At 36.0% G+C, this 18,952-nt stretch overlaps 1 protein-coding gene across 1 annotated transcript in view; it reads left to right on the top strand.

The window, feature by feature from the left end:
* Positions 1 to 18,021, top strand: part of LOC129272476 (solute carrier family 28 member 3-like) — a 37,807-nt gene extending 19,786 nt beyond the window's left edge. The window contains exons 4-11 of the mRNA XM_054909620.2: positions 7,048 to 7,204; positions 8,988 to 9,182; positions 9,779 to 9,940; positions 10,838 to 11,094; positions 12,021 to 12,189; positions 13,361 to 13,519; positions 16,166 to 16,346; positions 16,891 to 18,021. Of these exons, the coding sequence (XP_054765595.2) occupies positions 7,048 to 7,204; positions 8,988 to 9,182; positions 9,779 to 9,940; positions 10,838 to 11,094; positions 12,021 to 12,189; positions 13,361 to 13,519; positions 16,166 to 16,346; positions 16,891 to 16,988 (1,378 nt within the window). The 3' untranslated portion in view covers positions 16,989 to 18,021. The remainder of the gene's footprint in view (positions 1 to 7,047; positions 7,205 to 8,987; positions 9,183 to 9,778; positions 9,941 to 10,837; positions 11,095 to 12,020; positions 12,190 to 13,360; positions 13,520 to 16,165; positions 16,347 to 16,890) is intronic.
* The last annotated feature ends 931 nt before the right edge of the window (positions 18,022 to 18,952 follow it).

Genomic DNA, 18,952 nt, shown 5'->3' with positions numbered 1-18,952 from the left:
ATTTTAAAATGTATTGAGAAACAAACATCAGATGGGACAAAACAAAGGCACAAATGAATTTGGATATGAATGACAGAATACTTTGAATAGGAGAAACAAACATGTACAAACAATCAAGACACATGAACAAACATATGAGAAAGGTAGTCAGAACCGTACAGTTAACAAATAAAGACAAAACAAAACAGACCAAAATTTAAACAAAAATACAGTTTTTTATGTTTGGATAGGAAGTACAGAATAATGTGGGGATTGTTTGGGGGGGGAAGCCAGTATACATAATTATGTGCAAACAATCCAGGTATGAAAAGTTTGCAGCTATATTATGAGTATAGCTATTGTGAACCATATAGAGTAGAGATGTCAGTGTGGTGATACTCTTGTTGCAGAATAAAGTGGACTTTGGAAGTACATGTTGCCATCATTTAAAGTCAGATGTCTCTGATGTTAACCTATGAACTGATTTATTTGGTGATGTTTGAGCACATTGAACACTTCCTGTGTCACTCCTTTCGTATCTGGAAAATCTATTTCCTCCTGGGGACAGATAATTGTGTTGAGCTCGAAACACGGGAGCCATTCATTCTGAAGGTTATTTTTTCAGATGATATTGCATTGCTCTGAGTCAGTGAAGGAAGTGAAGAAAATACTTTTACAAGCCAGTGCCGATATTTGCACAATATTCACACATTTTCCACTACAGTTATTTATCCAAAACCTTGTTTAAGACCCAATTAATAGTGCTGGGCCTTTTTGATTTTGTCATATATGGGTATATGATATACAAGGGCAGATCCAGGATTTAAAAAAAAGGGAAGAACTTCAAAATTTCAGAATTTTTGACAAGTAAAGAAAATGTGATTGCTCTCAAAATTTTGATGGACATAAAGGAGCGCTCTTCCTGTAGATGTTATGGTGGGACAAATGCCAATTGTGGCATAAAAAGGGGAAGTAGTCGGACGCATTGATCTGCCCTTAATCATTTATTACAATTCCTATTCCTTGTGTGGAAGAGAAAAAAAGACCTGAATCTGATCAAATTCAACACTTCATGCACACGAAAAAGCCCACTGAACATGGTAGTTTTATTTGTAAACATATAAGATGACATTCCCAAACTTTAACCTACATCAGTAAGTTCCCATATTCAATATATGTGTTACCACAGCATCATTCCTCAGACTGGCTGGTTACCAGTAATGCCATGAAAAGATAAAAACTCAACTGTGATTTCAGGCGTGCTTCCTAACCAAAATAATGTTGACATATTTTCAATGTCATGGGAATGGAAAAAATGTAGAATAATATTGATTTGGAGTTGAATATTGTTATATTGATGATAGATGGATTCTGGAGCTCAACTATAGCAGAAGGAATATTGATGGCATATTGATGAGTAGGTTTGTAGATTTAAGCCCTATTCAGTGACTATTGCAGGTGACTTGTCAATTTGGATAATCCCACTCTGGTTTCACACCCATTCGGTCTTATCAGATATAGCTCATATCAACTTCACCTAATAACCAGCTTGTCTACATGTACTTCCCATTCATCCAATTTCAGGAGCTAATTTTGAAGGGCTGACCATTCATAAAATCACAATTATATTGTCATCATCTTATTTATGTACATGGTTACAAAAAAAATGGGGGCCGGGCTGAAGCCCCCAACCCCCTCCCCTTTTCCATTTATAGTTGAGCACTCAAACAAATGAATGATTTCATTATAAGCTCTTAGAGACATAAGATACAAAACAATTTTTTTTAATTACGACTAGAACACATTTTCAGTTCAGAGCATTACCAGAAATGAGCTCTATGAAATATACTTAACCAAAGTACAGGTAATATTCAAAAGCACCTTAGCCCGTAATTATGAGGTTTTGGCCAAATTCTCTCTGGAAAATTCCATTTAGTATTATTGCCTGCAATGAATATCTCTTGTTTTTTAAACAGAACATCAATTATGATTACAAATTCAGGTTGTACCCTTGTACAAAAAGGAAATTACTGTAAATTAATGAAGGTGGGTGTCATTAGGCATGTATCTGGTGAGCTGCCATTGAGCTGTTGGCATGGTAACAATAAACATAGGCTGCTTGCCAAGGTATTCATTAATTTCCTTTCCCTTCACAAACGCCAAAAAAAGCAAAAATCAAACAAATGGAACAACCCTTCTAGGTCAGGGGAAAGTTGATACATTTCATATTTTATTGTAATCCTTTACTGGATCAAAATTTAATTTTAGCAATCACTGATTAGCTAGGCCACCCAAAACATATAGCTTTGTAAAGAGAAGAATAAAAAAATTGGATCAGAGCATTTTTTAAATATAATAACTCTATATAAATTATTTTTTAAAGGGAGGCCGGACATATGGTGTTTATTGCTGGACCACATTATTTTGATGCATATTATTCGAGGAATTAACAAAAGGGATATAATGTACACTGTATATTACAATTATAGTTTTTTGCCTAGAATTGTCCCCCTAAAAGTGATATGTCATATTCATATTTGCTTAAGCATACGTGGGCTTATTAAGAAACCCCTCATCAAACATATTTTTTAATTAAAAAAAAATCAGATGGAATTAAGTCAATATTATGCAACTTATTAGAGATTTCACCAGGAAGAAGTGTTTGTTTTTTTACAGGAATTTTGTTTTTAATATTCACTTTTTTATCATTTTGTATTGAAAGCATAGCAATTGTTAGATGGCTCTTCTTTCTAAATGGGCATTTTTTTCTGGGGGGAGGGGGTGATTGCCCTTTTGCCCCTCCCCATGTGTATTATTACTCCTCTGGGTTAAAGGGGAATCCAGCCTTGGCCATAAAATGTTGTGTTGGGAAGGAGAAAAATAAATTAAACAGAATGGTGAAAGTTTGAAAGAAATCGGTCAAGCAATAAAAAAGCTATAGCTGCTTTGAAATTGAGATCACTAATACTATGTAGATTTCAAATTGGCAACTGGGTAAGTAAATTACACTGATCTCTCCCTTATCGTTAGTGGAGAGATCAGTGGTAAATTATGACAAGGGGCAAGGACAACTTTCCCATAGGCCATGTACTTTATTATCAGGGATTTGTGGTTTTCTCCTAAGTACCCATTCCCCTGGGGCAGTAATCTAAATATAACCCAGGTAGTATATTGTTTTATGTCCTCATGAAAGAAAAATATAATTTTAAATAATTTTTTTTGGAAAAATGACATTTTAGCCATAATATGTATTGGAGTACATGGAAGAGTAGTCCTTGCCTTACATCACTATGCCATCCCATATGCGGCCAATTTGAAGTCTCCATGGGTATAGTGATTACCAATATTTACAACTTAAAAAAAATATATCTTTCTTGTTGTTTGTCCAATATTGTTCAAACTTTCACCTATCAACTTGTCTGATTTTTCTTTTCCTTATAAAAACAAGTTTTTATTTGGGTTGGATTCCCCTTTAAATATCGAGAAACTGTATCAAAGTTCAAAATGTTACAGAATGGAATAAGAGGATGAATGCCTGATGTTGATTTGGCATGACCGTCGAGTTCAAAGTATTATCTCACAGGGCGCATCACACAGAGGTAATTGGGACCTTTCGCAATCCTCACGGACGCTAATATTAGGGTCCCCTAACACAAAAGTTAACGCTTAATCATACACTTGATTTTTAAGATTGAATGTGCATTATAGTCAATAGAATCAAACGTAGAAAACTGCTCTACAATCAATGCTAAACTTTGTGTTACAGGGGGGTTACAGGCCCTACAGATCTGCTTTTCGTGTGCAAAATCCTTTTCTGCGACACTCGCACCATACATAGCATGTATATTACGACTGATGGTTTGAGATATTCGAAATGAAGACCTAAAATAGATTATGACATGGATAAGAAAGTGGTTTTTCAAACAAATCGAGTACATATTGAGTGAGGAAAAACTTACTGAATGAAGGCTTAGATATAGATCATTACAGTCCATCGAATCGATATTACATTTAATGTGGATTATTGGTGTATCACTGGCAATTGATTTCATGGGTCAGATCAACCTCTCCAGCCGAACATTTCGCGTGAGTTGATATGTGCACACCATTATGTAATACATTTGAACTCGTTTCTTTTTGTTTCTTTTGTTTCTTTTGTTTATTCCTTCTACACAAACGATATGCCTCTCGCACACGATGTAATGGGCATTATGTTTTACTTCCCCCAGAAATGGGGATTAGATTCAAATTCCGGGGGGACCACTTCCATTAATGAGTGGATACCAGGCACGACCATGGGGTTTCGAAAAATACCCTAAACAAGCTGGGAAGTAATTCTTTTCCAGATTATGAAAATGCATCTCTTAACAAGAATTTGGCTTGTGAAACCCTACAAGTATTGGATATCCCTTTTTTGTCAGCATTTTAAACATCGTTTTGACACCCTTATAACGTTACATAGGCCTATACGTAACGTACCTGCCCACTCTGTCCCCTTTTACGCGTGGTCGCTCCTGGGATCCACTAATCAATGGAAGTGGGCCCCCCGGGCGGCCTCTCGAGCTCTAGGAGGAGTCAAATGTGGCTTTGGAAAGTCGTCCTCAATGAGATATATCGCTGTTACCATAGTAGCAACCAAAATTTTGCACACGAAACGCATATTGAATGTTTCCGTCGCAGATGCGAAACGAAAAAAAAATCTCATGTCACACAATTTGCATTGCAGGACGACCATGATGACGGGCCCAAAAAGTCTCTTCCAAAATCAACTAACGTCGTAAATAAGCGTGCGCGTCCTCAAACGAAAGGTCCGGAATATCTTCATTTGGTTCTCGGCCCACAGTATAAAGGTCAGGGGTCAGCTTAGGGCAACATTGTCCATGGCATTATACTGATTGTAAGTTTGTGGCAGACAAGTTGGACAGCTGAAATGGTCTGTCAAGCAGAGATGATGATAGCAGATCCAAAGTTTGGGTTAAAATCCATGGTATGTAGGCCTGCTTTCCCTTTGAATTTCTGATATTCACTGTGTATGTTACAACGTAGGTATCTGACCACTTGATCAGTCTCTAGCTCTTTTAATTACTGTGTAGGTAATGCATATTGATAGAAACATGAAAAAATGTTAAAACACAAACAATTAGAAATATTGAAAGAGTAGAGTCAACTTTGGCTTTGAATATCCTTTTTTAGAAAAAAAATGACGTCTGGATATATAATCTACATGGTAGGTTATCTTTCTTATGCTGATATAATTTATTTTACTACTGACATACTTTCTTTATAAACACAATAAAAAGTAGCACCCCCTTTTCAAAAGACCAAAACTTTTCAATGGAACAAGGTTTTCAAAATAGATTGGCAGGAATTTTTCCGGCATTCAAAGACTAACTACTGAGTGAACAAAAATTATTGAATCAGTCCACCATGTCATGCATGAGCAAAATTTGATTGAAGTAAAATTGCTACTTTTCCAAAGTGACAAGGGTCATTTCTTTTGTCAAAGTAATACTGAATGGTAGCAATTTCCTTGTAAATCCATGCAGCATTATGAAAGTTTATTTTACTGAAAAGTACTTGATTTATAACTTTAAATTATCTTTACTTATTTAAAAATTAGTGAGTATATTATTTATTTTTGAAGTGCAAAAAAGCAGCCGAAAGTGTAAAAATATAAAAGAAACAAAAAAGGTGAAAGGATGTCAAACAATGAATAATTTAAATTAATAATGATGATGATAATAATAATTGAAAATGATAATAATAACAACAGCATATTTACCCAGGGTAGCTTCAGTTCCAAAAACTTCTCCCAGCGGACCCTGCTATTGTAACCCTGGCTTTAGCTTGGCTGCCTAGGCGCTCAAGCATTCAAGGAATTATTTCGTACCGGGTACACATTCACTTCACCTGGGTTGAGTGCAGCACAATGTTGGTAAATTTCTTGCTGAAGGAAAACATGTCATGGCAGGGTATCAAACCCACGTCCCTCAGATTGAAAGACAAGAGACATAATCACTAGACCACGACGCATGTACAGATTAATAGCATTTAATCATTCACCAAATACAGAATTGTCACAATTTTGTTTCACAGATCCCACATATAATCCCTTCATTATATAAAAAATACTTGCCAGCTCAATCCAACTTCCAGCCAATCAGACAGCAGAGTTACACGGCGCGTGTATGATAAACAAAGCGCAAAAGAAAGCGCATGCATGAGTCGCACACAGCATGGAAGTCGGATCGTAAGGTGTGCGGTGTCGAGGCTTATGACTACCTTGCGATTCATCTCCCCTCACTCAGTCGCAAGCCAGTCGTAGACCAGTCGGGTCGTAAGTTGTGCGGTGACCTTTAGACATAAGGTTAATGAAGTATCACTGATCATCCTGCATAGGTTTCAGGTCACATGACTAAGGTCAAAAGTCATTTAGAGTCAACAAACTTTGACCATGTTGGGGTATTTTTGACAATGTCATAATAATTTCTAAAGTTTATGGATCTAGTTCATGAAAGTTAGACATAAGGGTAATCAAGTATCATTGATTGTCTTGCACAAGTCTCATGTAACATATCGAGGTCAAAGGTCATGTAAGGTCAATGAATTTATCAACATTGAAATCTAAACAAAGATTAAATTTTTGAAATGTTAGCCTATCATAAATTTGAAAGTAAATGGATCTATTGTATGAAAATGGAGTAATCGAGTATCACTGATCATTTTGCACAAGTTTCAAGTTACCTGATCGAGGTTAAAGGTCATTTAGGGTCAATGAACTAAGTATTTTATTTTCATATGAATGGTGTTTTTGTGAATAATTATTCATCTTAGTTGTTTTCAAAGTCTGCACTGCTGCTATATTGAATTGCGTAATGCAGGCAAGACTTCTTCTTCTTCAAGCTACACTGCCTCCTTCAATCCTGAAGATTCTTGCCAGAGGTGTTCCATTTGTTTGCTTATTTCAGTCATTTTGTTAATAATAATTCATGGTCTTTTGAAAAGTGGGAATTACTCTGTTACTGAAATATACTTCATGGTTTTTTTTCTGTTTCTTGTTTTTAATAGGCTGGTGTATTTTTTTGTAAACCTGACATTGGTGATATTGGCTGGAGTGACGGGGGTCTTTAAATCACTGGCTTTGGAACCAGAACGTCTTATCTCCATCCTTGGAATCTTCTTTATGCTTTTCTGCAGTTTTCTCATTTCCAAATTCCCAGCTAGGGTAAGTATTTAAAGTAAGAGGTTGTGGGTTCAATAAGTAAGAGGTTGTGGGTTCAAAACCCTCCCTGGCTGCCTATGAACTTTTTTTCACAGCAGTCATTTTCCACATAGCATTTTTGTGTATTGTACTGTTGGAGACAAAAGAATAGCATACACATCTGTCTATTTATAAGTTTTTGTCTCACCTGCATAGCAGAGTGAGACTATAGGCGCCGCTTTTCCGACGGCGACGGCGGCGGCGGCGGCGGCGACGGCGGCGTCAACACCAAATCTTAACCTGAGGTTAAGTTTTTGAAATGACAGCATAACTTAGAAAGTATATGGACCTAGTTCATGAAACTTGGCCATAAGGTTAATCAAGTATTACTGAACATCCTGCCTGAGTTTCATGTCACATGACCAAGGTCAAAGGTCATTTAGGGTCAATGAACTTAGACCATGTTGGGGGAATCAACATCAAAATCTTAACCTAAGGTTAAGTTTTTGAAATGTCATCATAACTTAGAAAATATATGGACCTAGTTCATGAAACTTATACATAAGGTTAATCAAGTATCACTGAACATCCTGCATGAGTTTCACATCACATGACCAAGGTCAAAGGTCATTTAGGGTCAATGAACTTTGGCCGAATTGGGGGTATCTGTTGAATTACCATCATAACTTTGAAAGTTTATGGATCTGATTCATGAAACTTGGACATAATAGTAATCAAGTATTACTGAACATCCTGTGCAAGTTTCAGGTCACATGATCAAGGTCAAAGGTCATTTAGGGTCAATGAACTTTGGCCAAATTGGGGTATTTGTTGAATTACAGCCATAAATTTGAAAGTGTGTTGGTCTAGTTCATAAAACTTGGACATAATAGTAATCAAGTATCACTGAACATCCTGTGCGAGTTTCAGGTCACATGATCAAGGTCAAAGGTCATGTAAGGTCAAAGAACTTTGGCCACGTTGGGGGTATTTGTTGAATTGCCATCATATCTCTATAAGTGTATTGGTCTAGTTCATAAAACGTGGAAATAAGAGTAACCAAGTATCACTGAACATCTTGTGCGAGTTATAGTAGTTTTCAAAATCAGCACTGCTGCTATATTGAATCGCGTGATGCAGGTGAGACAGCCAGAGGCATTCCACTTGTTATAATTATATAATATTTTCATATTATATGCATTTATAAAAAAAATCCCTGCAAAATTTCTTGTAATTATGGTACTATTTCAATAAGTACCTGCGATTTAGCAGGTATTTTCTTTAGCAATTTTTACAAGTAGTTGCTTTCAGATTGCCAAATATACTTGGTATTTTCATTTTTTCAGTCAATCTGAAAGCACCTAAGATGGGACACTTAAAGGCATAGGCTACCATTGATTTGACTTTATAAAAAATCTGAGCTGAAAGGTCCCACTTTTCACATGATAAGTTGCAAAAATAAAGTCCAGAACAAATCACCCAAAAATCATTAAGTGCTTAAAAAAGTAAAATATAAAGTGATCGGAAACACCATCTTAATTTTATGACATACACTATATGTGTTCTATTAACGACTCGAAGACGCGAACTTGTAAAATTGTAGTTTGCAATGTACTCACAGCTTTTCATTCTCAATAATGTTTGTTTTCAGGGTTTTTTAGTTCTAATACATGTACTCACACTCGTGTTTCATCTTGGTTTGAGATTTTTTTTTAATCGGCTTTTTGCAAAGCTAGCCAATGCCTTTGTTTTGCCAAATCCTATGACATGATATGTATGATATATTATATTATTCATTTATTTTCAGATAAGATGGAAAACAGTGTTTTGGGGTATCTACCTTCAGCTCTTTCTTGGAATACTTATCCTGAGGACGGATCCAGGTTTCGTTGCTTTTAACTGGTTGGGTACAAACGTTGAGACATTCCTCAACTATACCACGGCGGGTGCCGAGTTTGTCTTTGGTCCTGCCCCTCTCTCTCTGCACTCTTTTCTCTTTATAGTGAGTAACATTACTAAGAAATATTATGGCGATTTCATATTTGAATTTGTGCTTGCATTTAGCAAATATTGCTTTCTGCAGCCGTGAAAATTATCCATGATATTAAACATTATGTGAAATATCTTCATATATACCACTGTATAAAAAACCAGGGAGTATGAATGTCTACATTCTAAAATATATGTACATATAAACAAAAATTAGAGATTTGTAAGATCATTGTTTATTTGGGGCTATGCAATGTATTCAATTCTTTTTTTTTTTTTTAGTTATTTAAAGTAGTTTATTGATAATTAGAAGTTCAATATCATTGCTCTCTGCAATTTTTTAAACTTATAATATTTGTAACTTAAAACTTCTATGTGTGATAACATAATTGCAAAACAAATCATACAGACACTTAATAAGAACCAACATTTGAAAATAAAATGACATCAAATATGCATACCCCAATTGAATTAGTATGCAGTTTTGTGGCAGATATACCTGTCTATAGTTTTTTCTGCTTTTCAAGGGAGTCAAAAAAGATTCCTGTGGCCCCAATTAAGAGAGGTGGATTTTTATCGTTTGTGTTTTGTTCTGCTTTCACTTTTCAGGCTCTTCCGGTAATAATCTTCACCAGTTCAGTGTGTGCGTTGCTGTACTACATGGGGGTAATGCAGGTTATCATCAAGGGTCTGGCCTTCGTCATGCATTTCACCATGGGCACGTCAGGAGCAGAATCATTCGCTGCTGCTTCCAACATCTTTGTCGGAATGGTAAGCAAAATAATAATCACCATGTATAACCCGCCACCCCAAAGCCAACAATTAATCTATAGGTTCTCTGTAAACAGCCAAAATAGTAATTTGGTCTTAAAATGTAAGAATTAGAAGATAGTCTTATCTGAAAGAGTGATTATTCTTCTTCATATGGTCAAATTTGAAGATGAAATTTTAAACAAAAGATGAGATATTCTTTGACCCTACTTATATGCCATATGTAACTGATTAATGTTGATGTTGTTTAAGTGTTATTCTAAGTAATTCCTTATGTTGTACTATTTTCATTTCTGTAAAGTGCATTGAGAGTCTTGGTCAGGTCTGAAATGCGCTATAGAAGAACTGCATTATTATTATTATTATTATTACTTTTTTCAGGACTGTTTAGAAGTTTCATTGAGATTGGACAATATGCATATCACATAATTGAGTGAACTCCAAACCTTGTCCCTTGTACACTCCTTTTTCTTTGAAGCTCTCACTGAATTATTTCTTCATTCAATCAATTTTTTGAGTGGGCTATTGTTTGACAATTTTCACAAGTTATGTATCATTTCAAAGCTTAGGATGTGCATTTGCAAGCTCAACGATGACCTCGAAATGAATTAAGGTGACTTATTGTTCGTTTTGGAATGGCTGGTCAGATTTGTGAAGGTGATAGGCAATCTATCTCTTCTGAGGTGAGCTGGATGTAGTTATCTTTCAAAAATTGTTGTCAAGTTATGATATGATATAAGGCAAACTTTAAAACAGGCTAAATGGCAATTAGACCAAATGGTTAGTAGACAAACTAGGATTAGACCATGTGTGATGAGACCAAATGGAAAGTAGACCAAGTGGGTGTAGACCAAGTGGCAATTTACCCCTTCAACCGATAATATGTTTATTCTGTAGACCACAGCACCCCTAGCAATCAAGCCCTATCTGAATGACATGACAAACTCAGAACTGTTCTCCATGATGACCGGGGGATTCGCCACCATTGCTGGTAACATGCTGGCTGTCTACATCAGCTTCGGAATCAACGCGGCCCACCTCCTCTCGGCATCCATCATCTCTGCTCCGGCAGCACTGGCCATCGCCAAGATCATCTACCCTGAGACTAAGAGACCCAAGACGGCTCGGGTTTTCAACGTGGAGACGGAGAAAGTGTAAGAGTGTTTTCTAATAATAGGACAGAAATTCCCTTTTTATGAGTAGGTCCTATTTTGATAACAAATTGTGTAAAGAGTGTAAGTATGTTTTCAAATGATAGGGTATCAATATTATTTTATGAGAAGGTATCATAAATTTGCGTAGGTTAAAATGTATTTTCATCATTTCATCAAATGAATTAGCATTCTTGAGGAACAGCATATTGTCATCCAGGGATATCCTAGCCTTAGGAGATGGTTAAAAGAATTACCTTTAAAAAGGGCTAAGGTTTCGGTTTGCGTTTGAGCATGAGATTGGTTCCGGTATAAGCTATAGAGTTAATATTGAAGCAAAGAAATCATTAGAATTACATGTTATGTTTTGAGTTGAGCTAGTCAGTATTATTATTACCTACAACTGTACAGAACCTATAATTAAAGCAGATTTTCTATGCACTTTTGCCAGTTGTTCCTCTACTTTCGGGTTATTGCGGCATCTGTGTATATGATAATGATTATCTTTGTCCTCTATAAATTGTAGGTGAGTGAAAACCTATGCCTATTAGTTATACTATTTATAAAAGAGAAGGGTGTTGGTTTCAGGGGTTCATATGCACCACCTGCTAGTCTCTGGAACTTCTGCCAGAATAGATTGAGGAAAAGGAGAAAAACAAGAAGACACTTTTATTAATATAAAATGTATCAAGGCCACAATAAATGATTTTGTAAGGTAAATTAACTTAAGTTGCATCAACTGCTTTGTTTCATGGAAGATTTCACTATGGCTATCCAGATCACCTATTTTGGGGTTTACATTATAAATATTCAGAAATTCAGTTATTGGGCAGGAAAAGATGCTTAGCAGAGTCCCGTTAAAATCTGCAATCATAGCTCAAACTTTTGTTTTGAGTTGCGTCTTTTTTGTATTCTCTTCCTGTTAACAGTCCTGAAAGAAATTGTTTGGAAGCATTCTTCAACGGGGCGGCCGACGGCTTGAAAATCTGTGCCTACATCATCTGCAATATCCTGGCTGTGATATCCTTCCTGGCTTTCATCAATGCTGTCCTCAAATGGCTCGGAAACATGGCTGGTGTAGAGAACTTTAGCTTTCAGGTAATGACGTGTGTGGTCTAGCCTCGCTCAAACTCAATGAAACAATGCCACTTAGTAACAAAGCTGGGCATCCTTTATGTTCAAAGTCGATTCGATTTAAGGCAACCAAAAATGTTCATTGGAAGGAAACAGAAAATGCTATGAATTGCAAAAAAAAATAATAAGTTGCTTGCAAGTGCATTGACAGCCCATATCGACTAGACTTAGAAACACATAAGTATTGTTGATCTTTGATGCATCAAGTCAGAACAAGAATGTATTTTCAAATTTCACTCGTTCCTTCTAGCTGGTCTTACCTGTTTCCACCTTTGGCATATATCTCAGTGGGAATAGGTAAATGTAGATGATACTGAGATGTATTCTGTGATTTCCTCTTTCCAGCACATCTTATATTGTTCTCTCTGTTGGCATTGTTTTGAAAAACATTTTTTATTCCTATTTCTATGTCATATTCTAATGAATGACATTACCATAGGTGTCAACTGTAACAAAAATTAATATTTGCTCTGAAAGTATGACATGAGGCATCCATAAAGTACAATTGGGGGCCAAAAGAGGGGATAAAGAGGGGGTGAAAAAGCTACTTTCATAAGGAATACACATAATATTGTATGAGAACACATACATGTATGCAAGCCCAGAAACAATCTAGAATCTAATAGTGTTGTGCACTTGAGCTGCATCAGAATGGAGAACAAATAATAAAAGAAGTAGGGTTGATGGAAAATATTTTCATTTGTGACGCAGAACGGATTCAAGAATATAGAAAATGTATTGCCTAATGCTCTTCATGACAAAGATCAACCAAAAAGCTTTGTCAAAAATTGGTGAATCAAAATAGTAGTTTCATCCTGGACTCTGGACAAACGACATATTTGCAATTTTCATCAGCTCCAAACAAGAGACGAACTGCTGTTCCAGTTAACCAATTGTTGACAAAGACCTTCCAGCTGATCGCTGTCATTTGACAGGCATTGTGCAATACATTTACTGTGTTCTTGAATCCATCCTTCATCATGGTGCAAAACTCCCTAATAAGTTATGAAGTACATAATTCTAATTTGCTTTTCCAAAGGATGGCAGCTATGTATTACACCAGACAATCTAATTTTTCAATATTTTTCCAAGCCTTTTGACCTAATTTTATTCTATTTTTTTTGTCTGTTTCCAGCTGATCTGTCGGTATTTGTTTTTCCCTTTGGCATGGATCCTGGGTACAAACCCCTCAGAATGTGGAATGGTAGCAGAACTAATTGGCATCAAGACTTTTCTTAATGAATTCATCGCATACAAGGATCTTGCTGCTTATATTGAAGATAACCAAGTCAGTGTAAGTATATATGGATCACATTGTAGTGCTGAGCGAAATTTTGATAATATGATAATAATTACGGTATTTACCCAGGGTAGCCACTTCAGTTCCGAAAACTGTTCTCCCAGCAGGCCCTGCTATTATTATTACCCGGCTAAGCTAGTCTACCTATTCAGGTGCACACAGCTTTTTGAGGAATTACTTCCTGCCGGTACCCATTTACCTCACCTGGGTCGAGTGCAGCACACTGTGGATGAATTCCTTGCTGAAGGAAATTACGCCATCGCTGGGATTTGAACCGACAACTCACTGTTTCAAAGTCCGGAGACTAGTCCACTGAGCCACGACGCTCCATTGATCCAAAATGTCAAAATTATGCGATGTTGAAAAAAAATAATATTCAATATGGTTTAAGGATTATGTTGATAGCTCGCAGTAATTTTAAATGACCAAAATATTGTCTGCTATGAAAAGTTCATCACTATTTATTGACCACAAAGGCTACCCCAGGATTGCTTTAAACCACCTCAGAACTTTGTAAGTTGGTACCCAAATGGCTGCTGTCAATGGACAAGCAACAATGAATGCTTTACTTTCATTCCCCCCTTTTCAGTGTTCTCACAGAATTTCAGCTCATAATGAACGTATATCATGAATCTTCAGACTCAGCGATTGTGTTATCGGCGATATCTTGCTGGCCATCAATTGACTAAGATTGAATTCAAATATCAACAACCACTATTACACTGATCATAACGTAAAAGTGGTAGAATTAATGGAAGTATTGATTACAATGTTTACATTGATTAGATATTTGAAGATATAGAATGGGTATAAAAACTGATTGTATCATTATCAGGTGTTGATCAAGCCGCTAGGATAAGCATATATTGTAATTATTGAATACATTGATAAAATCAATTTTACTAGAAAAAGGATAAAGTGATTGATTTTGTATCACTTTATTCAAATATTCATAAAGGATCAGATGACATACAAAACATTTACATAGTAATTTACAAACATAATTAACACAGAAGTAAAAGTAGTCCAGTTCCTGGCGCATGACTGCCAAGGCAAGACATACAGTATAGAACATAATACAAGATAGAGAACAGATTAACATATCATAGCAAAGATCTTGATTGCGATTATAAAATCAACCTTGGTCATTAATCAAATGATATTATTCTTAGTATTAATTGCATTGCTACCATTAATTATCAGTATTAAAAGATATGAAGTCGGTGGAAGTGTTTGATAGCATTGATACAATTCATTATCAAAATTCAAAGGCTGAAGACTATGTTATTAGTGACTGCATTGATGCAATGAATTGTAATAAATATAATATATAAATATAATGGGTGAAATAAAGTGGAATTGTTGATTGCATTGATGCAAATTAAAGGAATAAAATCAGTAAGTATTGATTGCAACAACACAATCAGTTGTCACTATCAAACGAATTAACTTACTGGAAGAATCAAGTTTCATCAGTCATGGACTTAGGTGATTTCACAATCAGCCTGTATCATGTTAGTACCATACCTTTAATTCCCCAAAGGGTAGATTGTTCCATGAATTTGCTCGGACGACAATTGCTCCGCTGTAAATTCCACACACTTATGGAATGATCAACTTCAGCCCTGGATTTGACAATATACCCTATCCTAAACCTATCATAAAACCCTATTGCAACCCTATCCTTAATGCTACATGTATATCTTAGATGAAATAAAGCTTGGAGCAATTGGTGCTGGTGCAAATGTCGTGTCACTTTTCAGTTATGCACCAGGCCAATAGTACATCGACTTCAATGGGGCTAATTATGTATTTCTGAGGTCATATCTTGGGGCCCCGTGGACCGATTCCTACCAAATTTGGGTTGTGGTGTTTTTTCATCATACTCGACAGAAATATGGTATAAAAAATGCTGAAATTCCAAAAAGAAATTGTGACTACATCACTTTTGTACTCTATATCTCTCATTTCCATTTCTTTATTTCCTTTCCATGCAAAGACTTGATTAATTCCAACCTATGCATTGTGTGGTGCTGTGAATCTGGGTAGTTTTTGTATTATTTAAGGTACCATGGTACCATTCATTCCTCAAAGGGTAGCAGTCATCTTTCAGATGGTTGTCAACTTGTCACAGCTCTCATTATTTTCATTTCTCTATTTCCTTTCTAGCCGAAGACTCAAGTAATTGCAACCTATGCATTATGTGGTTTCACAAACCTTGGTCGTCTACAGTAGGTATCATTTTAGGTACCATGGTACCATCATCCCTCAAAGGGTAGCACACATATTCCAGATGGTTATCACAGCTCTCTCTATGGATGTCTTTTCTTTTCTATGGTGTGGTGTTGTGAATCTTGGTAGTTTTGGTATTATTTTGGTTCCATGGTGCTATTCATTCCTCAAAGGGTAGCAGTCATCTTTCAGATGGTTGTAGCAACTCATCATTTCCATTTCTCTATTTTTCATTTCCAGCCGAGGTCTCGGGTGGTTGCAACCTATGCATTGTTTGTTTCATGAGCCTGGGTAGTTTTGGTATCACGTAAAGCGTGATGGTATCACTCATTCTTCAAATGGTAGCAGTTATCTTTCTCATAGTTGTCACAGTTCTCATTATTTATGTTTCTCTTTTTCCTTTTCCAGCCAAGGACTCAAGTGATTGCAACCTATGCATTGTGTGGTTTCACAAACCTGGGTAGTCTAGGTATCATGTTAGGTGCAATGGTACCGCTCATCCCACAGAGGGTGGCAGACATTTCTCAGATGGTGGTCAGGGCGCTCATTGCTGGCAGCTTAGCATGTATGCTTACTTCTTGTGTTGCAGGTAATTGCTTTTTTTTCTTCTACTCTCTTTAAAAAAAATCATGAGAAACACCAGAAATTTAAAAATAATTCAAGAGCTTCATGACATGGCATAGCAGAAAGTAAAAACAGAAGATGGACATTTAAGGCACCTTACCAAAAGTCTATGCTGTGTCACTTAAGCAGGAATCTTGCTGTATAGGTTTGATGTGTCTTTAAACTGCAGATTTTCTCTATTCTCCATTGATTAGTCGGTGATGAAATGTGAGGATTAAATATCAAAAGATGTTTTTGAGAGATTCTTGCGGGAAAGACATAGCTATGAATTTAGGTACAATTATGGTTCAAATCCTTGAAATCAAGTAGAACTGTTGGACATACTAGAAAATTATACAATTATATAGACGATTTCTGCATAGAACAGCTGTGACCAATTTAACACAAAGCCATTCTTTTTTTTAATCAGTGCTCTCTTTAACTGTTTTGCTTTTGTTTTCCCCTCTACCTTTTTGGTTAACTCGTTATTGAATATTTCTCTTTTGCAACCTCCCTCCCCACCTCTGCAGGTCTTTTGTACGACCCAAGTAGGTCATTTTTCGATGGACCAATCTCATCTCTCACAACATTAATGCCCAACATAACATCGTTAACTCCAGTCAGCTAGAGATGAAATATCTCAAATGAATCATCAAATCCTGCCATGTATTGTTCTTATTTCTAGTAGTGGAGATTATCTTGCCATGGTGTGTATCAATGCATTTTTATTTGGTTTATTGTTATACCGACCATTTGGTATTTGAATGATAGTCTCTTAAATTGTAAAATATACCATTCAATTGTTCAGTGTTTTCGATGTGAGAAGTTCCTGGTTAAAGATATTACCGGTGCATTTGACTAATGCAGTATTATGCATGGATTGGCCAGTAACTGAGTCTAGTCAGTGATAGCAATATCCCATGTGCTGGTACGTTATCAAGATGGCATCCATTTGAAGTGGGCAGTGGGGTAAATTCATCACGTTTCCTGTTTTAAAGGAATAAATATTGACCCTTACAAACCATATACTGTTGGAAAGCTTTAAATCCAAGGAACTCATATTAAATTTTGTCTACCATATGATGGAAGTCGAAAGTGTCATAAGATACTTGATTAAGAAAATGAATACCCGGTATGTGAAGTTTGAAAAGTTCAATGTTGGAAATGGTACTCCTCAGAACTGAGTAGGTGCACCCATTATTCCCACTAAAAGATGATAACCATGCTAGCTACAATTTAATGATTGCTTTTTCAACGAGAACTGATATCATGATGTGAGAAAGAATCAAAATTCCCCCAAAAATGTATAGAAACTGTCTTTTCTTGTTTGATCCCACAAGTAATCCCAAAATTCATCATTGATTTCTTGCTATGGAAAAACAAACACTCTCTCCACATTTCAGCAAATTTGAAGGACATTTTTAAGTTTTAGCTAGTATGCCTAATGTCAAATCAACTGGACTCCGGGGGGGGGGGGGCACTTACTTTGACGAGTGGATACCATGCGCGACCCAAAAAACATGTAAAAAGGACGTCTTTTTCAAGATAGGGCACGTTACGTACGTAATGTAATAAGGGTGTCAAAATCACTAAAATAATGAAAACATTGTATCTATTTCGCTTGGAAAGCTACGTGTTTAGGGTCAAATTTGCGAGGGTATAAAAAATTAAGACTAAAATGTTTTATAAAGGATGTACTTTTTGCCCCAACAGTCAACACTACGTGTTTAGAGTACGATTTGCGCGAGGTGTGGTAGGTTGGGCCGTACTAAACCCAATGGTGTAGGTAAAGGTAACACCGACGTCCATGACATAACAATTAAATATCGCTGTACTTGTTTAGGGGTTCAATTCAGGGAATACCTGCCAAGAGTATCGTTTTGTTTCCAACACTTGTTAAGGGTAGGGTTTCTTACGCCAATACTTGTTAAGGGGTGCATTTTCATATATGGAAAATACTTGTTTAGGGTGCTTTTTCGAGACCCCATGGTCGCGCATGGTATCCACTCGTCAATGGAAGTGGCCCCCCCGGAACTGGACTAAATTCTGTAAACGTGATTGAATTTTGAATTTGAATTTATTAGCAAACTTCATTCATATGGCATGAATATTTTGTTTTAGAATATATACAATGATAACATAAACAAAAAAATTCATAACTGTATGTCGTATAAATCAGTAATACATCAATACATAGATTTCCAATTATTATAAAGATATACATCTATACAAAGAGAAATGACGAATTGAAATTTAACATAAAGAAGGTGTAGCATAATGCAATATACATAAGTTATCTAATTATAGAATACAAATCAGGAAGTAAATAAATGTATAACGTTAGAGATATATCTTTGGTAATGGTGGCTTTGGTGGATTTTATTGAATTGATTGAATAGTACTCAACGCACAAATCCAACAAGGCTGAATGTTGTTTTAATATTGATTATCAAATTTTGATGTAAAATGTTTCGTACCAATGAACTGCATGCAACCTGTGATGAGAATTGACCAATCAGAGGGCCTGTTTCATAAAACTTGTTTCAAATTTGCAATAACAGTTTAAAGCTTTTGAAATCATTCAATTGGATT

Source organism: Lytechinus pictus, chromosome 12, assembly GCF_037042905.1.
Source record: "Lytechinus pictus isolate F3 Inbred chromosome 12, Lp3.0, whole genome shotgun sequence".
NCBI lineage: Eukaryota > Metazoa > Echinodermata > Echinoidea > Temnopleuroida > Toxopneustidae > Lytechinus > Lytechinus pictus.
Note: the sequence above shows the minus strand (reverse complement) of the source record. Positions and strands in the feature narration are given on the sequence as shown.